Source organism: Lytechinus pictus, chromosome 7 (assembly GCF_037042905.1).
Source record: "Lytechinus pictus isolate F3 Inbred chromosome 7, Lp3.0, whole genome shotgun sequence".
In the NCBI taxonomy this organism is placed as follows: Eukaryota; Metazoa; Echinodermata; class Echinoidea; order Temnopleuroida; family Toxopneustidae; genus Lytechinus; species Lytechinus pictus.
Window position 1 is genome coordinate 14,641,803 of NC_087251.1, and position 21,291 is coordinate 14,663,093.

Genomic DNA, 21,291 nt, shown 5'->3' on the forward strand with positions numbered 1-21,291 from the left:
GCGCCATGCATGATGCGCGACTGAAATGTAACAATTACGTCACAATCGCTTATTAAGGATTACTTCGCTATATAAGGTCGTGAATAACCTGAAATCAGAAATAGTGATGAGCAAACAGGCATATAAAGTGTTTCAAATAGTAGCTTGAATTACACATTGTACAGCCTTAAGTAATAATAACAATATTGACTGGCTCTTCTTTCGGGAAACATCAAATATGTCGCCCTAAAAAAAAACATATTGCCCTCGTCTAAAGACTCGGGCCAATATGATTCTGTTGCGGGTGACATATTTGATGTTCCCCTCAAGGACAGTCAATATTATATAAATACAATAGTTCAATAGTTCTGAAAAATTAATTAAGAGATAGTGAGAAAAGGGTAGGAGAAAAACAAATTAGAAAAGAAAATATTCCAGTTATTTTTACCTTAAAAGATAAAACCAAAAAAAATCTTAACATCTTAAATTTCAATACAAGAAAGGGATTTTAAAATAGAAATCTATGACGAAAAGAAATTTAGTAATTTCCTTTAAGAAAAACGAAAGAAAATGTATTTCAATGACGTCATAAATCTCCCATCTGCCTAAAAAATCACTATATCACTAAAACCAATAGACAGTACAACACAAGAGAAAATATCATTAACTTTGCCATATTGTATTGTAGTTAGTTTATTTGTTTTACTGTTTTATTTTTCTTGTTATATTCCAATCAATTTGCAGGTGAAGTATCGATTTGATTACAATTAGTCTTGTAGATTATCACATCCCCACTTCCCGTTTTGAGAAGCATTACATGTCTTATAAACTGATATTTATCAACTTTGCCTTATTCCTTTACGATCCCACTGTAGATATCCTTGTCATATTACGATTTATCCGGAAGACGCTCAATATCAGGTCTACTTCTATTATTATACCTCCTCCCTCCCTGGGGCGAAATAAAGAAAAATTGCGGCTTAAACAAAAAGGAGAAATCTTTCTGTCTTTATATCCGTATCTGAACTTTTACTCGCTCGTTTAATATAGTTCCAATCTAATCTATTTCACCTCTTTCCCTCTCTCTGACTGCATTCTCTCCCACCCCCGTCGACATACTTTCCCTCTCTTTTTCCCTTTGTCTGTCTCTCAACCACTATCTATCACGTCCCCTCACGTAGTCCCCTACTCATCCCCTTCTCTCCCCTTTCTCTCTTTCTCTCTTTCTCTCTCTCTTCTCTCTCCCTCCTTTCTCTTCCTATTTGTTTTCTACCTCTAAACTATATATCTTTATCCATATTTATCTCTATATCTTTTTCCAGCTCCCACTCTGCTGTAATCCTTTTTCTGCTAGAATGCACTCTCCATGTTCTTCGATGGGTATGTGGGTGACACACAATGAACTTAAAGTCTCTTCCGCATCAGTTCATAAACCTTGAGCTACAATTGCATTTGGTCAGGGTTGGCGCCACATGGAGCAGGAGCCGAACGCATCCCACCTCCCGGGATTTTGCAAACAATTTTACTATTTTATATGAAGAAAGAGGGGAAACAGGACATTGATTTAAAAAATCTAACAAAAGATAATCACTGAAAAGAGATGATTCGTCGGGGGACTACTTTCTTTACTATTTTGGTTTTTATAAAGGAAAACATACATGTACATCACATTTATTTGCATTGCAAACAAAGTCAAAATGCACTGGCGTCGCCCTTTTTTATATCCCTTTTTCAGTAAATCAGCCATAGTGATTCCCCGAAAAGGGGTTTTCACGGTTACGGTTTTGACAACCACCGGACATGCCGGAGAGCGGCTTTGATTTTTAAATTGATATTTTGTTCGGGCGGTAATTGTTCCTTCCTCGTCATGAAAATCATATTTTGGTCAAACGCATTACTCTTTACCCTAAAAAAGCATGTATATCTGTCTCTCACATACATCTTTTCCTGCCCTGTTTCTATAACACATCCTCAGACATACGCACACCCCACACACGTTATCCCTCCCCCCCCCCCCTCTCCCTCTCTCTTCTCTCTTTCCCTCCCTCTCTTTCTCTCTGTCTCCTCTAGCACTTTCAGTCTCACTCTACTTAGTTTCATTATTTAACCCTTAAGCTGCTCTGTCAGATCATTATCATCTCATATGATCACCGATCTCCTGTTCTTCGCCCACCGATGACCGATGTTACAGCGAGTGAAACTTACCCAAATTTCGTCTTTATCTCATGGTGACGAAAATACAGACGAGAGTATTCCAGCTAAGCAACCCTTTTTTTCCAACGTACCACATTTTACGCTATTAAGGTGTTCGTAATCTGCAGTAGAAATTGTACGGAAGGTAAGCATAAATTATCTATGGTAACATGGTAATATTCCCTTTTTCTTGAATTAACAGTAGTCAATTTCTGCAATTGCAATGATAATTATTTGTTTCATTTATAGTTAATTAATTTGTTCGAGACTTTAAAAGGGTTTTCAAGAAAGTAATGTCTAGATGTTAACATGTACATAATTATCTGCCAAGTCCACATCAGGGGCTGATCGGCAAACCGTAGAAAGTAGATTTTTAAATCACTTTTCCAGCTTAACCAGTTCAATGTTTAGAAAAGAAGGTAGACATAATATGGATTAAAGTATATATGGAGAGAAAAAAAACAGATATGTGAATATATAGACAGATTGGAAGATAGATAAAGATAGATGTAGTATTTCAGCAATAAGAAGTAAAACTAAAGGGTATCTAAGCTAGATTAGATTACGTTAGACAGGAAGCAATGTCATCTTTACTGTTAGTTGCAACTTTAAAGACACCTTAATTTCTATCGGCCGTTCGATTGATGGCTGATTTGTCCTCAGTTGTAATATTGTTTAACTGGATAATCTTAATAATCTTATTTCAATGCTGATTATCACTTAAATATATAAATGTATATTTATCATTTGTAGGTTATGGCTATGATAAAACGAGGAATTATATTGTTTATTTTGTAAGGGTCCCTATACGAAACACTCAAAATTGCTTAGTCATGTAGTTTTCTGTGAATATTGAAGATACGGTTTCGGATGTTATTTCCGTAAAATTGATAGATCGTATATGGATAAGCTATAACCATGATAACAGCACCCCAGCTACGCGTAGCGGTTTCATGTCGGTAATATTCCAATTTTTCCAGAAGAAAAATTAATCTACCATATTCAGATAGCAGTTTTTTCTCCTATTTGTAAAGGCCTGGTCACACCGCCCGAGCGTTGTTGGAGCGGTCGTGGAGCGGAGAGAAAAAATCATCACCGCTCGCTACCGTTAACCACCGTTTAACCAAAGTTGGCCTCCGTTAAGGCAACGCCGAATACGCTCGGCCACCGCTGATGCTCCCTCCTACCGCTCCGAAAGTTTTGAGCTGCTCAAAATATTGCGAGCGTTGAGGAGCGGGCAATATTCCGCTCCAGCAAAGTTGACTACCGCTCTAACAACGCCCAGTCAAAGTTTGGCACCTCTAGACGAAAGTTCGTGAACGCTTGGGTCCGCTAGGCCAACGCAGAAATCTTGAAGGCTGGACAACCGCTGCTTCGCCAGCGTTGCCCGGCCGGTGATTAAACGGTTCACAAACTTTGGTGAAGCGGTTGTAAGCGTTTTCCGAGCGGACACGGGATTGCTGGAACGGTGCTGGGCGTTAAAGTAGCGATCCATTGCGGTGATGAACCTTGGTTAAGCGTTGGTAAGGAGGTGTCGGAGCGGTACCAGAATTTGGCTATAAATACGGGGAGAAATGAATAAGGAGCTCATTTGGAATCAAGCTGCAGATTAAAGTATTTTTTTAATCTAATGATCATTTTGATGCCATAAAATTATTTTCAGGATCTCATACACACTTTTTAGGCATGTGAGAAGCATAAACCAACATTCAGTCTGATCAATCTTAAAGTAACACATAACACAAAGTTTATATACTTCACATTGTTTAGCGTAATTTTTCTTTTCACAGATAGGTTTTAAGCAGCCAATCAAAATTTGGTATCAAAGTGACGTCATATGGGCTTTAAATTATGTTCAGTCGATTCTACGCCCAAAATTACCCTTAATCTACATGTTAAAGTAAAAATATAACACGGAAAATAATTTTGGCGCACTTTCAACTCATTCTGGCCCACTGTACGACGCCCGCATGCGCAGAACTCCGCTCTATCAACGCTCGAGTCACCGCTAAACCAACGCTCGCCACCGTTAAACCAACGCTAAAGCTACGCTGGCTTCAGCGGTGCACCGCTAAGGCAACGCCCATGTTTTCGATTTTGTTCCCCAATTTTGTGAGCGGTGACGAGCGAGCGTTGTCGAAATTCGACCCTCTCTCCCTACCGCTCCACGACCGCTCGAACAACGCTCGGGCGGTGTGACCAGGCCTTAAAGTAAGGTGGATCTCTTTGTTATTTCAGAAGATAAAAATAAAAGTGATCATGTACCTGTTGTAAGTATATGAACGGTGGAGTATTTACAGGGGGCACGTGCCCCCCCCCCCCCCCCCCCCCGCCATCGGCTGGCCAAAAGAAAAAAACGGGGGAAAGGGAGAAAAAAGAGAAACGTAGTGGGCGAAGAAACAATTATTGTATGTTATATTAGGTTATATTATATATATATATATATATGTGTGAGGGTGTATGTGTGTGGGTGGGAGTGTGTGTGTAGTGTGTAAATGCCCCTCTTCAGGTCTGTATTTGAAAAAAATTGAGCTCACGCTTCGCGCTCGTAATATTTGACGAGTGAGAAACGTATTATGTTCATGATTTCATTGACTACAAAAAGTGCTTCATGTGTTTACGTGTAATTGTAACGAAATCAGCAAGCGCTTGGCGATCGCTTTAGAGACTATTGTGGGATATGTATGCTCTTCATGAATTCCTAAAAAATAGTGTTTAAAAAATCCCTGTTTGGATATATAAATATACAAAATTCAGATCCCCAAAAAGAACATGATAATATATTTTTTTGGGGGGTCTGAATATCCAAAATTTTCAGCTCGCCCTTCGCGCACGCATTATTTGATCAGTGAGACACATGTCCTTTCAAAGGCACAGTCCTTAAAATGTCTCTTATTAGGTTAGTATACCTGGCAATTAAGCGCGCTTTGCGCGCCAAATAAGTGACTAAAATTTTGTTGCTGGTGACCCCCCCCCCCCCCCCCCATTGTGACCCACGGTACGCCACTGTATATGAATATGACTATAATTCACCACAGTCAATAAGTAAGACAGGTAAAACATATAAACGTACTGAATGGTATTCAACATTATAACAGGCTTATTTCTTTGCCATATCACTACTAGTTACTCCCCAATAACTACAGTACGGATAAAGTAAAACCATGGATCTACTACATGTTTTGAGCCTCCACTCCTCATTTTTAAATTTGTTTTGCACCTGTTTTATTTCTAGTGAAAGTGCATTCAAATTGCTTGTTGCAGATTATCGTGATATTTGCATGAAGCAAGGTCTAATCCCGCACCCTTACCCATTTTAGAAGAAAACGTTATTGTAAAATACCTCTGCGTCTCTGCCAACGACCCTCACACGAGTAAAAGTTTTTGCTTTTGTGGCAACAACCCAGCCAACTTTCACCAATTATGCTGTGGACTTATAATGGTATTCTTTTTCAAGGTTGATTCGCAGCATGTGATGGAAAAGAATCTCTTACAGATAAAACTAAAGAAAATATTCAAAAATATATTAAATGAGAAATAAAATCAAATTAGTAATAAAATATTGACTAATAAGCATGAAGAAATATGAAAAAATATTGCACTTTGGGAAAATGATTATAATAATAATAATACTGACATTTTCAACAGAATATTTCAAATAATTAACCTGAATTAACTTGATTGTAGTTGATTGCAGAAGTTTCTATATTTGTTTAATAAAAAAAATGGCGGATGGAAAGAAATTGTGATATAAATAATATAAATTGCAATATAATATAAATAGCACTACATGCCCTATTCACATTTAGCTTTTGGAAATCAACAACCATGTTGAATGTTGCTGCATGTGGAGTGCTAATCGCGTGCTACTGGAAAAAACATATTTTCCCAAATCTTCCTCTTCTTTTTTACCACTTCTTTGCCTATTTCCTTATTTTTTTTATTCTATGTCATGCGGGGGCCTTTGGAAGACAAAAATGCCCCCCCCCCCTTCCTGCTTCCGGTGCATGTGGTTGCACACATGCTACACAAATCATTCGTTATCTCTTTATGAGCAATCTTGAAGAAATGCAACGTCATTGTGGTTTCTGACTAGAATGACTTTGCCTCTTAAAAGTCTTAAGGATACTGACCTCCACCATGTCCAAGTCTATGATTAAATTCCAGTTAATACAAAAGATGAAATATCCAGAAAAATCAAATTACTTCCTAACATATTTCTGTAATGATTGTAATCAATCAATCTTCAATTTCGTGGATTTCTGAATATTGCAGGGACATCGGGATGAATGAAGAGTTTGGCTTAGTCAGACATCGGTTACATTGATACAGTCACACCCATGAAGTCGACTCCAAACCAATCGATGGTATGGCATTCGAAACAATGTAATAGTTTTGATCGATCTGGAGTCGGTGTGGGAGTGTGGCTGTGGCATTTCTTCTATTGTCATTGGGATCTTTTCAACTCTTTACATCATTTATCGGCAATAAATTCAACCTCATCTCACGCATCAATTGAATCCTTGATACATTCATCTTCCTTTCCGATAGTTATTTTCTATCCTCGCTCTGAGTCCATATTTGCTCTATATCCACCCGTTTCGCTTTCCCTCCCCTCTCTCTCTTTCATTATTTCTTTCATCATCTCTTTGTCCATTTCGGTATCACTTTTTTCTATCTATCTTCCAACATCTCTCTGCTTATCTCTCTTTGGCTCTTTTTTTTTACCGTGTTCGTCTCTCTAACATGTTGCTTGTTTGTTTAAGTTGTTTCTCTCTTTTCTTTCTGTTAATGGCTCCTTTTTCGTTTTTAGACTGTCTTAACGTCTGGAGCATCTGAAGTGTTCGCACATCTACCCATCTCGTTCATTTAAAAGTATACTTCTTCTTTTTTGCCCACGCGAACTACAATGGGAATTTATTTATGGTCGGCAGACGTGAGCAGTTACGCAATAGTCGGGTCAAGATCAAACACCAAATACATGGACAATTTACACAGTATCTGTTTGATTTGCAATGACGTAAAGACGTGACAACGATACAACAGTTCACAAAGCCTAGGTTGGCTGTTCAAATCCCAAATACGTGGAATCCCTCTCTTCTATAAGCACCGGAAGTAGAAAGTGTTCCACGTTGAATAGTTATTGAAACGCTTTCTCTATTTTGATATATTTTTTTCAATTGTGTACTTCAAAGACCAAACAAGCGTTTGTATGTTATAGTCACCCCCCCCCCCCCGATTCACCATGATACTTCACCGATATTGAGATGAAATTATTTAGGGACTGGATTGGACTCGTGTGGAGCAGTGGTATGACATAAAAAGATCATTAGGTGGACTTGTTTGGTATGATGTAGATTCATGTACACAGTGAAATGATAGAATTAATAGAAATTCTTTATATCCATTTGATAATTGATGGTTGAACATTCATAACGAGAAAATACAATGAAAAATAGATTGCGGGAATAGCGTTCACACAAATAAAAACCCAAACAAGACCTCAAAAGGATTTGGTAAAAAGAAAGATCTGAAATTCGCAATATCCTTATCATTATGAGATGATGAAGATGTGCTGTATATTTTAAGTTGCCTTATTTTGTGAAACGTATAATTTAAAGTAAATACTATTAACATCTTATCTAATCTTGGATCATTTCATATATATATTGTATTGTCCATGAATTTCTATCACTCATACTGTGTTATAGCTCAATGGTAGTAAGTGGATTTATGTTATCTCAAATTTGACGTTTCAGATATTATTTCACGATAATTTATAGTTATACAATATATTTCGCATATATTCTTGCGTGTTATTTGAACAAGTATGATATGATGATTGTTAATTATCTGATTAGAGATTTTATGTTTTTTAATTTGTATAGATTTTATATTCTCCATGTTTTTGTGTGATCTGCGGTTCATTAATGTTCTTTATATTTATTGATTGTTGAGGGACTATTGCTTGTTTTAGGTTCCAAATTGTTTAAATCATGATGGCGATAAACTAATTTCATTCATTTAAGTTCTGAAGTGCCGGGATTTACTTTCATTATAATTATAAATCTGTAGCTTTACAAAATACAGCTGTAGGCTATATGAATAAGAAGTAAAAATTGCAAGTATACTGCTTCAAATCATCTGGTAGTTTTAATCCTGGATTTAAAAAAAAAGTTTCAGCTAAAATTCAGCCATTCAAAAGATGAGGATTATTTTCAATCTCTTAAACTGAGTTTTTAATTGATGAAGGAAAACGTGATGAAATGATTTGTTTGCATTTTATCTCATCGTCCGAGGGTGATTGTAGAATGTGGTAAGAATGAGCAAACATGACAGAAATTGTGATATAAATAATATAAATTGCAATATAATATAAATAGCACTACATGCCCTATTCACATTTAGCTTTTGGAAATCAACAACCATGTTGAATGTTGCTGCATGTGGAGTGCTAATCGCGTGCTACTGGAAAAAACATATTTTCCCAAATCTTCCTCTTCTTTTTTACCACTTCTTTGCCTATTTCCTTATTTTTTTTATTCTATGTCATGCGGGGGCCTTTGGAAGACAAAAATGCCCCCCCCCCCTTCCTGCTTCCGGTGCATGTGGTTGCACACATGCTACACAAATCATTCGTTATCTGTTTATGAGCAATCTTGAAGAAATGCAACGTCATTGTGGTTTCTGACTAGAATGACTTTGCCTCTTAAAAGTCTTAAGAGGGCCGTCTGCACCATCCCGAAGTTTCAAATTAGCGCGCTATTTCTGATCCGGCAAATTATCCCGATCTGAAAAATCTCGAGATAGTTGGCGGTGCAGACGCAATTATCGCGCTAGTTCGTAGGATTAATCTCGAGATTGCAATCCCAAGTCAACTCGGGTTTATTTGCAAAATAGCGCGCTATTTTACGAATTATCCCGCTAATTCGTCGGTGCAGACGCACTCGAGATTGGACTCGGGGTAATTTATTCATGACGTCAGTCCATAATGCAATTCGCGTTCCACTTCCGCCTTGGTCAAAACATAAACACGTGCGGAAGTCAACTTTATACATGCGAATAGCGTTCATAAGCAACGATGGTGTCCCACCAGTGAATGGATTTTGGGAGAGACCAGACCGAAGGGGGAGGCGCTCATCGACGATGGTCATATTCAATAACAACACTGACAGCAGTGTTGTCTTATTCCTTCGCAAAATGTGAGCAAATAGCATTTCTTTCCTCCTTCTCTCCCTCTCTCTCTCTCTGTCGTTGCCTCCTACTCCGCCATCATATTTAACGAAGAATACATCACTTCTTCACTCGCTGAGCTGAGAGGATTGTTGCATAACACCGGTTGAATTCGGCGAAAGTGCTAGTGAAAGGAGTACATTGCTTGCATATCGCGGGAAGTTATTCAAAAGCGCGGGCCGTTGAAACTCCAAGATCCGAAAGTGCGCATGCTCGTAATATCGGGCTTGTTGCCTCGCTCGAGCAGGAATCGCTGTCGTGGAATGGTGCAGACGGGGTTTCTTGAATCTCGAGATTAATCGCGAAGAGGGCTGATCGGGCTAAAATCTCGAGATTGAGCAAACTCGGGATGGTGCAGCACCGCCTAAGGATACTGACCTCCACCATGTCCAAGTCTATGATTAAATTCCAGTTAATACAAAAGATGAAATATCCAGAAAAATCAAATTACTTCCTAACATATTTCTGTAATGATTGTAATCAATCAATCTTCAATTTCGTGGATTTCTGAATATTGCAGGGACATCGGGATGAATGAAGAGTTTGGCTTAGTCAGACATCGGTTACATTGATACAGTCACACCCATGAAGTCGACTCCAAACCAATCGATGGTATGGCATTCGAAACAATGTAATAGTTTTGATCGATCTGGAGTCGGTGTGGGAGTGTGGCTGTGGCATTTCTTCTATTGTCATTGGGATCTTTTCAACTCTTTACATCATTTATCGGCAATAAATTCAACCTCATCTCACGCATCAATTGAATCCTTGATACATTCATCTTCCTTTCCGATAGTTATTTTCTATCCTCGCTCTGAGTCCATATTTGCTCTATATCCACCCGTTTCGCTTTCCCTCCCCTCTCTCTCTTTCATTATTTCTTTCATCATCTCTTTGTCCATTTCGGTATCACTTTTTTCTATCTATCTTCCAACATCTCTCTGCTTATCTCTCTTTGGCTCTTTTTTTTTACCGTGTTCGTCTCTCTAACATGTTGCTTGTTTGTTTAAGTTGTTTCTCTCTTTTCTTTCTGTTAATGGCTCCTTTTTCGTTTTTAGACTGTCTTAACGTCTGGAGCATCTGAAGTGTTCGCACATCTACCCATCTCGTTCATTTAAAAGTATACTTCTTCTTTTTTGCCCACGCGAACTACAATGGGAATTTATTTATGGTCGGCAGACGTGAGCAGTTACGCAATAGTCGGGTCAAGATCAAACACCAAATACATGGACAATTTACACAGTATCTGTTTGATTTGCAATGACGTAAAGACGTGACAACGATACAACAGTTCACAAAGCCTAGGTTGGCTGTTCAAATCCCAAATACGTGGAATCCCTCTCTTCTATAAGCACCGGAAGTAGAAAGTGTTCCACGTTGAATAGTTATTGAAACGCTTTCTCTATTTTGATATATTTTTTTCAATTGTGTACTTCAAAGACCAAACAAGCGTTTGTATGTTATAGTCACCCCCCCCCCCCCGATTCACCATGATACTTCACCGATATTGAGATGAAATTATTTAGGGACTGGATTGGACTCGTGTGGAGCAGTGGTATGACATAAAAAGATCATTAGGTGGACTTGTTTGGTATGATGTAGATTCATGTACACAGTGAAATGATAGAATTAATTGAAATTCTTTATATCCATTTGATAATTGATGGTTGAACATTCATAACGAGAAAATACAATGAAAAATAGATTGCGGGAATAGCGTTCACACAAATAAAAACCCAAACAAGACCTCAAAAGGATTTGGTAAAAAGAAAGATCTGAAATTCGCAATATCCTTATCATTATGAGATGATGAAGATGTGCTGTATATTTTAAGTTGCCTTATTTTGTGAAACGTATAATTTAAAGTAAATACTATTAACATCTTATCTAATCTTGGATCATTTCATATATATATTGTATTGTCCATGAATTTCTATCACTCATACTGTGTTATAGCTCAATGGTAGTAAGTGGATTTATGTTATCTCAAATTTGACGTTTCAGATATTATTTCACGATAATTTATAGTTATACAATATATTTCGCATATATTCTTGCGTGTTATTTGAACAAGTATGATATGATGATTGTTAATTATCTGATTAGAGATTTTATGTTTTTTAATTTGTATAGATTTTATATTCTCCATGTTTTTGTGTGATCTGCGGTTCATTAATGTTCTTTATATTTATTGATTGTTGAGGGACTATTGCTTGTTTTAGGTTCCAAATTGTTTAAATCATGATGGCGATAAACTAATTTCATTCATTTAAGTTCTGAAGTGCCGGGATTTACTTTCATTATAATTATAAATCTGTAGCTTTACAAAATACAGCTGTAGGCTATATGAATAAGAAGTAAAAATTGCAAGTATACTGCTTCAAATCATCTGGTAGTTTTAATCCTGGATTTAAAAAAAAAGTTTCAGCTAAAATTCAGCCATTCAAAAGATGAGGATTATTTTCAATCTCTTAAACTGAGTTTTTAATTGATGAAGGAAAACGTGATGAAATGATTTGTTTGCATTTTATCTCATCGTCCGAGGGTGATTGTAGAATGTGGTAAGAATGAGCAAACATGACAAACCGATTTTTTTTTTAGGCGGCAGTCTCAGAGGACGTGAACAGTTAATCATCAACAACTTGGTTACGCATTGTTTCCATTGGTTTCCGTTCCTCTCATCCTTCTCAAATACTGACAGTGTCATCATTTTCCCTGAAAATTTCATTGGATTGTCCCATCTAGACTGAATTAGCTGCTCTCATGCTGCTGGTATGCTTGACACGGAAGAACGCAGACACGTCACATCGTCGCCCGATTATCATTCAGTTTCGTCACCGGGCGACACGTGAAAAGGCACCGCGTAGGTACTCCACTTCATTCTATCTACTTTGATCTAGAAACACAAAGAGATCCTCAGTCAACATATAGAGACAAATATATTGGTGCATTGTTTCTCAGCAGCTCATATCTGTTTTGACATGGACAGTTGATTTTATTCGGACAGTTACATTGTACATTGTGTCATTAAGGTTTAATGATCACGTCGGTATTTTTTAATGAACGTTAATTCATTTGCATCGAAGGTGGCGTCTACTTTTTAACGCCAGGTCGTGTAAGGTCAACTGTGTCCGGTAATGTGCCTAGATATCACAAGGGAGCACAAGAGTTAAGCTTTCTACAAATTTAGTTCGGCCAATGATTGATTAGATTTTCTACGCTGTCATTCAGCCGATTTGCAAAGCAGTTCCCTGTTACAGATGTGCCTTATCGAATCATTGTTCATTCCGCAAAGGTGACATTCGTCAAAGGTAGGGAAGAATTACTGGTTATTATGCACCTTAAGATTTAGGAGTTATGGGGCTCCTCTTTAGTTCTTGCATTCTTGCATGTCAATGTTTCAATATACCAATTAATACAGTGGCGGATTTAATATAAGAAACTGCATGACTGTGTTGTAGTAAAACAGATCATAAAAGGTTGTGTCTTTCAAAGCATTTCATATTTCAATGGTCAGATGTGGAATACGAGCTTTCCATCGAACATAATTTATAGCGATCAAAATGGTTTCATCATTGAATCAGATGTAAGCTTTTAAAACACAAATTACTTTCTATCGAAAAGCCAACGATTAAAATTTCATTTTTAAATAATTTTTCGTTATCTCAAAATGTTAAAGCTCTGTAATTCCAGTTTGTAAGAAAAGATATCTCAAATACCTATTAGAACATATTTTTTGTAGTTATTATCATAATTTCGTAAAATGATTTATTGATGTGTATCACCAATTGCGTTCATATTTGTCAAAAATTGATTTTCATTACAAGCATTGAAATTTGGTAAATTGGCCATCTCGTAGCCGTTATCACATAATTCCATTGATCAATATTTCTAGGAGTAGGGTAATTGCGTCATTTGAGTTCCGGATTACCTTCATTCATGCATGGTTCGTGTGTGAGATTACAGCTACCATTCCATCATCGTGGTATGGTGGTCTTGAATATTATTATTTTCAATAAATTGCGCCATTTCCCTTCCCATAAATAATTAGTTTCCAGATTGGTACACATGTCCAAAACATGTATCCATCATCGTTCATGTTTGTAAATTTCTTATTGAATTGCGAAATTTGATTTTATCTTTACCATAAATCTCGAATATAATGGCTCCATATCAGATCTCGAGTACTGATTTGATCACGAATGTCTGTCCATGGAGCTAACAAATGGTCTGTCTGTGGTTATATCTCTACCGTAATGCGATTCCCTGCCAGTAGCAAGCATATTTGCATTTGGACTCTTCAGATGGTGGTTTAGATTTTCTCATGTTATAATGAACTTCATCAGGAGTACAATGTATTGAACCCTATTTGATTTTGTAAGTCTATACTGGATCAGATGTGCTTTATCATCTGCTCATTAAGACATAATGTGAGTTCAGTAAATTGTAGGTTGCTAAATATTTATATTTGATATACATTTCACGACGATGTCTGATTTTTTAAATCTGTAAGATTTATGGGACATCAATGTTCGTTTTGGTGACTCTCTATGCATTATACAAGCTAAGTAATTCAAGTGTAATCATTTTAGTTCGCGGTTGCATTAAGTTCAATCAAATTGATGGAATACTTCGTGGACGCATTTTGTAAAGAAAGGAAAATCTGAATGCAAATGAATAAAAATTCAGGTTTATGAATATCTTTCTTTCTTTCTTGACCATATACACGACTGTTATTTTGTATTGCGATTAAATGTATTTTATTACCAATCAAGTACACAGTGTTTCCTCTTAATCTTCGCACAGCCTCAGATCTTCGAAATCAACTCCTGAATCTTCCTCCTTCAACATGGTGTCCACCATTCAAACTTTAACCACTGCCACGATGCTAGTTGTCATGACGTCACATCTTGCCACTGCCAACTTCGACCCTGCGACTGCCATTGATTGCTACGTACACACCGGAATGAAACATGTGGCGGAAAAAACCGGCTGCGACTCAAGCGTCATCAACGTCCGGGGTTGCTGGGGTAGATGTGACAGTTACCAGGTACTTATCTCGATAAAAAAAATATACGACTTTCATTTTGTACTGCCAATTGTACCGCAAAGACTCATGCCCATTAATTTCCACCCTTCTCTCTTGAATACTCCATTTAACTTCTAATATCAACCTAAATCATGCATGCGACTTTGTACTCAACTACAATATACATTATTGGTTAAAATAAAAGATGATTACACACTTTGTATATTCGGGGTTTTTAAGATCATTATTTACGATTTGTCTCTATTTTCTTGTTCCTGACCATAGGTTCCTCTGATTGTTTTTTCGAATAATACAAGATCTCTAAACTAGTAACGCGCATTATCTTGCTAATGGTTATATAGGTAAATATATGTATAGACGACCCCAATAGAACAATGAGGTTCACAAAAAGTTTATTACTGATTATCAAGTAAAATTTTATGCTGACGATGATGGCACCAGCTGTTTGTTGGGTGAATCAGAACACAAACCGCGTCTAATGGTAGTAGATTTCAGGGTCCATTAGTAGAGTTACTTAAAAGCAATTTGATTTACTAGTAGCTGAAGCTGTATGATTTTTGACCAGTATATTGAGGTATGCATTAAGACTATCAATAGACAATAGGCATCCCTAAATGTATTAGCACTGCCACTGATGATTCTAAAACAAATTAGCCCCAAATTAGCCCATATAACCAAAAAATACCAGCGGCGCAACTACGCTTTTCCTGTATTCTCGTTTCATTGTGTCTGTTCGATTCTACATCCTGAATCTTCCAGAACCTTGTATTCAATCTCTTATCACACTTAGAATAGTGTTAGAATCTTCCCCATTATCGCGCTTAGTTAAATCCGTATCACTTTTCATTGGGAAAAGGAGGTGGTTGTGCGTTTGGGTATTGGAAGGTGTAAATGGTGGTGATTAAACACAATAAGATAATTGAGAGGCTAACCGGTTTAATACTCAGAACTTTGGTTCTCCAGCATCATGGTCGTGTAAACCATTGTCTTTTTCTGGCCTTGGCTTCCCCGGTAAAAACTCGTATGTTCTGTATATTTGGAGTAGCAACCATCACAAGAGTAAGAATTGTGTTGACAAAAATCCTGTAAGAAATATCGATATTTACCGCATTATTAAATAAAACGACTTGTTCCAAGATGATCCCAACGGTCCCCAGATAAATTCAAAGGATGTGTTCCTATTTGTTTTGCAATCCTAAGTCGATTTCCGTCAAAAAACATCTAGAAAATGTACGTCCGTCATAGCCGACCGTAGTTTAAAAAAAAAGCCATAATTTTTACTCCATGACCAAAAAAATGTATGGGCGCCAACGATGACTTACAGCACAGATTTTCAAAAGGAGACCGGTTGTATGATTTTGACGTTTGATTTTTATTAAAATTCGAAATAAAGTTTTGGTGCACACCATTTCCTGTTGGAGTGGTGTGCGTACCTAACCGCTATAGTTGAAATAGGTAATTCAAAATAAATAGGCGAAACCGCTTTCCTTTCTTTGAAAGCTAAGCAACATTTTCCATGGTCATGAATATGAAAAGTTTACATGGATCCAGCTCACTCTTTTCTCAAAGAATATTTAAGAATTAGTCGAATCCACGTCCTTTGCTTCATAGTATGGTAAAAGCTACACTCTAAATTACAGGGATTTAAAATAAGTCCAGATGGACTGTAGCTAGGGACCAATCGATTTCTGAATTTAGTTTTAATCCTAACGACTTAAATTTAAATCTCAAATGATTTAAATTTAAATCTTTCGAGATTTAAAAATGAATCTTAAGGATTCAAACTAAATCCGGAATTCGATTGGTCCCTAACTACAGTCCATGTGGACTTGTTTTAAATCCCTGTAATTTAGAGTGTACTTAAATATAGACCTTACACATTGCCGTAATGGGGCCGTAATCGCTCTGCCATAGAGGCTGAATCCATTGCTTGCATGCGTTGGTGATCTCCAGCTAGCGCATCTCTGACTTCATATATCACTTATGGGAGGGCGCTATGAGATTATGCCGTCATGTTCAAAAGGTCTATTTTCTCTTGACTGAATTATTTCAAGTGAGATTGATTTTGTCGTAAAAATTCAGCATTTTTTTTAAAATATTCATTCAGGTTTTCTGCCTTCTCTAAAACCTATAAGATCAGTAATGCATATTATATAAGTTCTCCTTTGTCTTGTTTGTCATTGGAAAAAAGTTTATGCAGAAAAAAAGCAAGACTTAAGATTGAAAAAAAAACTTGAGGAAAAGGGAAAATTGAGATGCGTAAAATAACCTGGGGACACTACTTTCATAATATGCAAAATATTAAGATATGCGGATTTCAGAGAGAAGAATTCGATCCCTTTTCCCAAGTAACAGGCTCCGTGGAACCGGAGAAAGTACCAACTGTCATTTCTTCTTGGTCAGTCCCGCCCCCCCCCCCCCACTTTCAAAATCGTTCCACGGCCCCTAAGCAAAAGAAAAAGTAATCCTGTGTCGACAACATAATTGAAACTGACGATGGATTGATGAGGGCCATTTAAAAGTTATCTTTACCTTTTGTAATGTAGATATTGGAATAGTAAATTTAATCAAATAACCGCTCGATCTCCTCATCCCAGGGAGATTAAGTCTTTTTAATTCATTTAGATGCACATAATACATGATCATTGGTCTGATATTTAATTCTTTAAAGTGGTTTTCGCTTAACTCGCCAAAGCTTTGATAATATTAAAAATAATAAATTGGACTTGTACCGCGCTAAATCTACCATGTAGAGTGCTTAAAACACTTTGATGATACATTCCTTGTTTATTATATTAAAAGCACTAGCGTACCTACGGGGGGGGCAGAGGGGCAGTCTGCCCCCCTGACGAGCCATCACCCATGCATGTATCCCTGCCCCCCCTGACGAGCTTGAAAGACCTTTTTGCCCCCCCCCCCCCCTGACGAAAATCCTGGAAAATCCTAGGTACGCCACTGGTTAAAAGTAAAAACAATCATGACAATGTGACTACGGGAAGTAGAATGTTGTAAATTATTTCATCTCTTGATTTATTTTTACCAGGTGCCATCGCTTCTTACCAAACTCTTTGATGTCAGTCATCCTGTCTGTACACCGGTTAGCTACAAGAACATCACGATAACTCTGGATAACTGCGCTCCTGGCATTGACCCGACCTTCTCTTACGTAGAAGCCACCACATGCGGTTGCAGGAAGGTCAGGGGTGGGGCCGTCCACTACGGCTACAGACCAGACTACTTTCTTCCTTGAGAGTTAGATTGATTTCAATTTATAAGTTTCCTTTGCTACTGAAATGTCTGAATGTGTCGTTGCCTGAAGTCACCACAATGCAAAAGAAACATTGATGGTTGAAACATGTCCCTGTTTCTTTGCACTTTAGTTGATAGAAGAAAGGGAAAAGTGCCGGTGCATTCTCTAGTTTAGGTTTATTTTCCATGATTTCCATCTTTTCAACGATTTAATTGTCATTATGGTTTCCGTAGTCGTCATCAGCATCACCCATATCGTTCTCACGAGTATTTATTTTAAGTAAAAGGTGCAATTGAATGATACTAAACAATGTATGGTTGGTATTCTGACAGCGTCCATATTAGATGCAATTTGCCACAGACACATTGGACTGCTCCAGTTGTAGTCCAGAACTACTCGAACAATTCCCGCTTCCTTAACCAGTATGCAACATTTTGACCATGTAGTGGTAGAACATACAGCCACTTTAATTTACCCAATTCTATTTTTTGCCACGTTTACACTAGAAATATGTTACCGTTGAACTATAAAACAGCGCAACGCCTTCGAGCATTCCTGCTTTCCCCAAAAAGACAAAATGAACATAATAATTAAAATTTCAGTTTAAAAAAGAGTTTGTTAAAAGGTATATGTATCAAAGCTGTTCTACCCTTCATTTGTGTGCAGCTTACTGTCCTGGAGAATAGTCTACTTTTCAGTTAATCCCAAATTATTTTGGATGCGCGATAATGGATTGCTAGTGCTTTCATCAAGTACAAGAATATTGAATAAGAATTTAAAAAGTGTGGAATGAAAGCTAGATTTATTCTGAACTTAAAACCAGGTTAATTTACGGATATGCCACCTTGTATAACTACTAAATGTTTAACGAAATATAATCTTGTTCATGAAATGGCGTTTTCTGACATTCCACTGGTTATTATGTAAAGTAATAATGCAATATAATATTTATGGTCATGTTATTGAGGATATAGATTTAGTTATTTCCTTAAAAATATCGTTTTTTAATAAATCACGTTCCTTCATTATTTTTTGGCCCCCTTTTGTTTTATATTATTTATTTTATTAGAAAATAAAAGGTTTACAGCTTACACACCTTTCATTTATAACCAGTGTTCTTTTTACTAATATGTTCTTATTATCGTAGTTTTCACAAAACATTTAATTATCCCATCATTACGCTCATTGGTAATGTTATTTTCGTTAATACTCGTTTAGATATAGTTATGAAATTTAGTTATGAAGGCTTGATAGTAAAAAGATATTCGAATTTTCATAACTGATTTTTAAGAAAAATCTTTAAACACTGCTATCTATTCTAATATTTGCATATGAAACTATACAGGAGAAATTTTAGTAGAACGCAGTCTATCATGTGTTTAATATACTTCATGTACGAAGATCATGTTAACTGGCAATTGCCAGCTTACGTTTCCATTATTGTATGACAGCGATTAATGACATGAACAACCTTTTGTCCGAGTTGTATCTGGCAGTTGGTGTATAATGTGGCAGACGATTGTTCATCACTTGTTTTAATAATGGATGTTCTAAAAATTATCAGTACTATCGAATGCATGTAAGTTTTTTTTTTTTTTCTTATTACCGGTGATGTCACTCACATCATATCTCATTCTAAATCTTGAAGAGAGAGAAATATAGTATTCTGGGGTGTTACGAACGACCAAAACTTGTATTTCCACTGAATCAAGTTCCCAATCATTTCAAGTGTCATAGGCCAAAGTGGAAAGGTGATTTTAGAATAAAACCCATTGTTAACCAATACTTGAAAACAAGTTTCTAAGCTTGATAAGGGTTGCATGAAATACAAATCCACTGACATAGCATGAAAACATTTCCCAGTCTTTCGCACAGTCATGCGTAACTTTGCGAACACTTTCATGACACAACCAGAAATGTTATATCACATTATCGTCTTAAAGATGGAAGACTCCGTACTCTCTTTCTCTTTTATTTAATTTTCCTGACGCCCTCGACGAATAAAGATTTATATTTATTTGTAATTCATGGAAGTTTTAGTTTTTTATGTAACTATAACTGATTAACTGTACCAATATTTGCGGTTTGTTCTTGCCAATTCGAAGTATGAAGAGAGCCTGAATATCGATTTAAAAATTGTACTCGTTATCATTTCAGAGATATTGCAGATAAATCATTAAGATAAGTTTACCTTTCTCCGGCCAACAGGCAACAAGCGTAGATTCGAGCAGCAAATTATCCAGGGGGAAGTTGGTATTTGGGGTTACCGTCCGACACCAACCCACCACCCACACACACACCCTCACACATATCTACATACAGACACGATTTAATGGTGGAAATCGAGGACATATTTTTCGGAAAATTATGTCATTGAATAATCAAGGAATTGTGTGTCAGTAGGTCTCTCATACACAAAATGTTATCATAAAATAAAAAATAAAAATATTGGAGTTGAGGACATTTCAACCATACTCCCCATACGATAGAACACTTAATTTGGGAAAGTGTGCAATGTATCTGTGTACCGAGGGTGTCATCGTTGTGAAGTGTGGTATCGGTGTGTGTCCTCGTTTTCCAGCATGTGTTAGTGTACATACCCACCCATACACACACACATTTATAAAGCGTGGCGTCACATATGACTGCCTGTTCTACGGTCAAATGTATGTGGGTTTTTTTTTTTATAGAAGGACATGATGAGTAATAAATTCTTATAACACATTTTTTTCTGATAATCATTAGTCTGGATGGAATTCATTCTACCCGATCAGTTGTTATTTATGTCGGCTCTCTAATTTACTTGTAAGTTTATTAGAAGATCAGTGATAATAACATAACTATACAAAGTCTTTTTGTTTATGAAAAAAATTACCTATCTGAACATCTATCGATAGTTTAAAAAAAAATCAATATTAGAAGCGTTGAAATTGTTGTTAATGCTCCATTGCAACGTTTATTTGAAAATAATATATATATATATATATTAAAGAAAAGTAATGTAGAGGAAATACATGAAAGGAAATTAATTGATTTAAAATGTATGAAATAAATTGTTTTATTGGTTCATCGATTGACTAATTCATTCATTAATAGATATATTTTCTATATGGTTTAATTTACATTTTGATTGAGAGATTGACTGATCAGTTGGTCGGTCGGTCGGTCGGTTGGTCGGTCGGTCTGTTGGTTGGTCGGTTGGTCGGTCGGTCGGTTTGTTGGTCGGTCGGTCGGTCGGTTGGTCGGTCGGTCGGTCGGTCTGTTGGTTGGTCGGTCGGTTGGTCGGTTGATTGCTTGGTTGGTCGATTGCTTGATTGGTTGATTGATTGATTGATTGATTGATTGAATACATTAAAGAATTATTGGTTAATTGGTGACTTAATCGATTACCCGTGCCTCGTTGTATAAAAGTTACCAATGTGGTAACTTTAACATCCAATGATAAATATCAAGAATCCTTGATTTTGATTGGCTGTTCAGCATCGTGGCTATGATAGTTACCATAATAGTAACTTTTATGCAACCGCGCCCCGGCCCGTTGAATTTAAGAAGTGATAATTTGAACTATTGATTGATTTGTCTGATT

The 21,291-nt window shown here is 36.8% G+C and overlaps 1 protein-coding gene across 4 annotated transcripts; it reads left to right on the forward strand.

Moving 5' to 3' along the window:
• Window positions 1-9,179: 9,179 nt before the first annotated feature.
• Window positions 9,180-19,729, forward strand: LOC129265983 (glycoprotein hormone beta-5-like). 4 transcript variants are annotated; one of them, XM_064102002.1, is made up of 4 exons: window positions 9,180-9,374; window positions 12,007-12,716; window positions 14,212-14,455; window positions 17,499-19,729. In XM_064102002.1, the coding sequence occupies exons 3-4, from the start codon at window positions 14,255-14,257 to the stop codon at window positions 17,703-17,705; spliced, it is 408 nt and encodes a 135-aa protein (XP_063958072.1). In that variant the 5' UTR covers window positions 9,180-9,374; window positions 12,007-12,716; window positions 14,212-14,254; the 3' UTR covers window positions 17,706-19,729. The 4 variants fall into 4 exon arrangements, with proteins under 4 accessions (XP_063958072.1, XP_063958075.1, XP_063958073.1 ...); XM_064102005.1 differs by lacking the exon at window positions 9,180-9,374 and having other exon boundaries at window positions 12,007-12,268; XM_064102003.1 differs by lacking the exons at window positions 9,180-9,374; window positions 12,007-12,716 and adding an exon at window positions 13,341-13,782.
• Window positions 19,730-21,291: the final 1,562 nt, after the last annotated feature.